This window comes from Phytophthora parasitica, assembly GCF_000247585.1.
Source record: "Phytophthora parasitica INRA-310 unplaced genomic scaffold supercont2.419, whole genome shotgun sequence".
Lineage (NCBI taxonomy): Eukaryota > Oomycota > Peronosporomycetes > Peronosporales > Peronosporaceae > Phytophthora > Phytophthora nicotianae.
The window spans coordinates 4,282-5,379 of record NW_008649405.1 but is presented as its reverse complement, the minus strand read 5'-3'; the positions used below and the strand labels follow the sequence as shown (position 1 = coordinate 5,379).

At 48.4% G+C, this 1,098-nt stretch overlaps 1 protein-coding gene across 1 annotated transcript; it reads left to right on the top strand.

Annotated features, from left to right (window-relative positions):
- Positions 1-419: 419 nt before the first annotated feature.
- Positions 420-824, top strand: PPTG_20303 (hypothetical protein; the record flags this gene model as incomplete). The annotated part of the gene is made up of 1 exon (XM_008918996.1): positions 420-824. The coding sequence occupies one exon, from the start codon at positions 420-422 to the stop codon at positions 822-824; it is 405 nt and encodes a 134-aa protein (XP_008917244.1).
- Between the last annotated feature and the right edge of the window lie 274 nt (positions 825-1,098).

Below are 1,098 nucleotides of genomic sequence, written 5' to 3'. Positions count from 1 at the left end.
CATCAGTAGTGGATAACCTTTTTGCCATTGAGGAGGGTACTATTAAATAGTGCCCGGAATCAGGATAGAAGTACATTTCGCGCACGTTAAGTGTTTCTTCATTTTACCAAGTTCTTTACGTCTCTCAGGGTTGATGTTTACTCTTTACATATAATAAGTCCTTCGCTGCATGCACATACCAAGGTATCCACTGCTTAAGCGTGCAGTTTACTATTAGTTTGCCTGGCGGCGGTGAAGGATGAAAAGTGGTTGTGTGCATGTATGGTTATGCCGTAGTTCAATGCACATCTCAAATGAGATCCTCAAAAGCTCTGTTCTGATCTTTTCAGCTCAATTTGAGAGTCTCAACAGATTATTCTCACTTCTGAATTGGCCTTCGCCCGCACAACTCTCAGCCTGGCATCGCTCCTTCGTCCAAGATGAACTTCGGAAGGTTATTCGTTCTGGCCGCTGCTGTACTGACCAACTACTCCACAGCTGCCTCAAATGAGACTGCCTCCCCCACGAAATTCCCAATTTATAATGGGAGACCAAACAACGGTGGTTACCCGTACCCCGCCCCCACACCGCAAGCAACAACACCAGAGACTCGTGGACCATACTATTATGGACGTCCTAATGGTGGTGGGTATCCGTACCCCGCCCCCACACCGCAAGCAACAACACCAGAGACGCGTGGACCATACTATTATGGACGTCCTAATGGTGGCGGGTATCCGTACCCTGCCCCCACACCGCAAGCAACAACACCAGAGACGCGTGGACCATACTATTATGGACGTCCTAATGGTGGCGGGTACCCGGAGCCAGCCTCCAGTCCGTAGGACCCTGAAGACAACCACTGAACCAGAAACAAAGTTTAGAGCGAAATGATTCTTGGAAGGATACACACTCAGTACACCGGCACATTCCCATCAATTGAAACTCTGGATTTTATCGCAAGGCCAAATCTTGCATTGCCTCATGCGTCCAACTGTTCGATTATATTTGTTTTGTTCTAGATAGATCAACCGAGTTTCTTCGCGCAACATTGAGGGGTGCCTGGGTTGTAATATTACATGGCCTACCACAAGCACCATTCACCGTTGCCCACGGGCT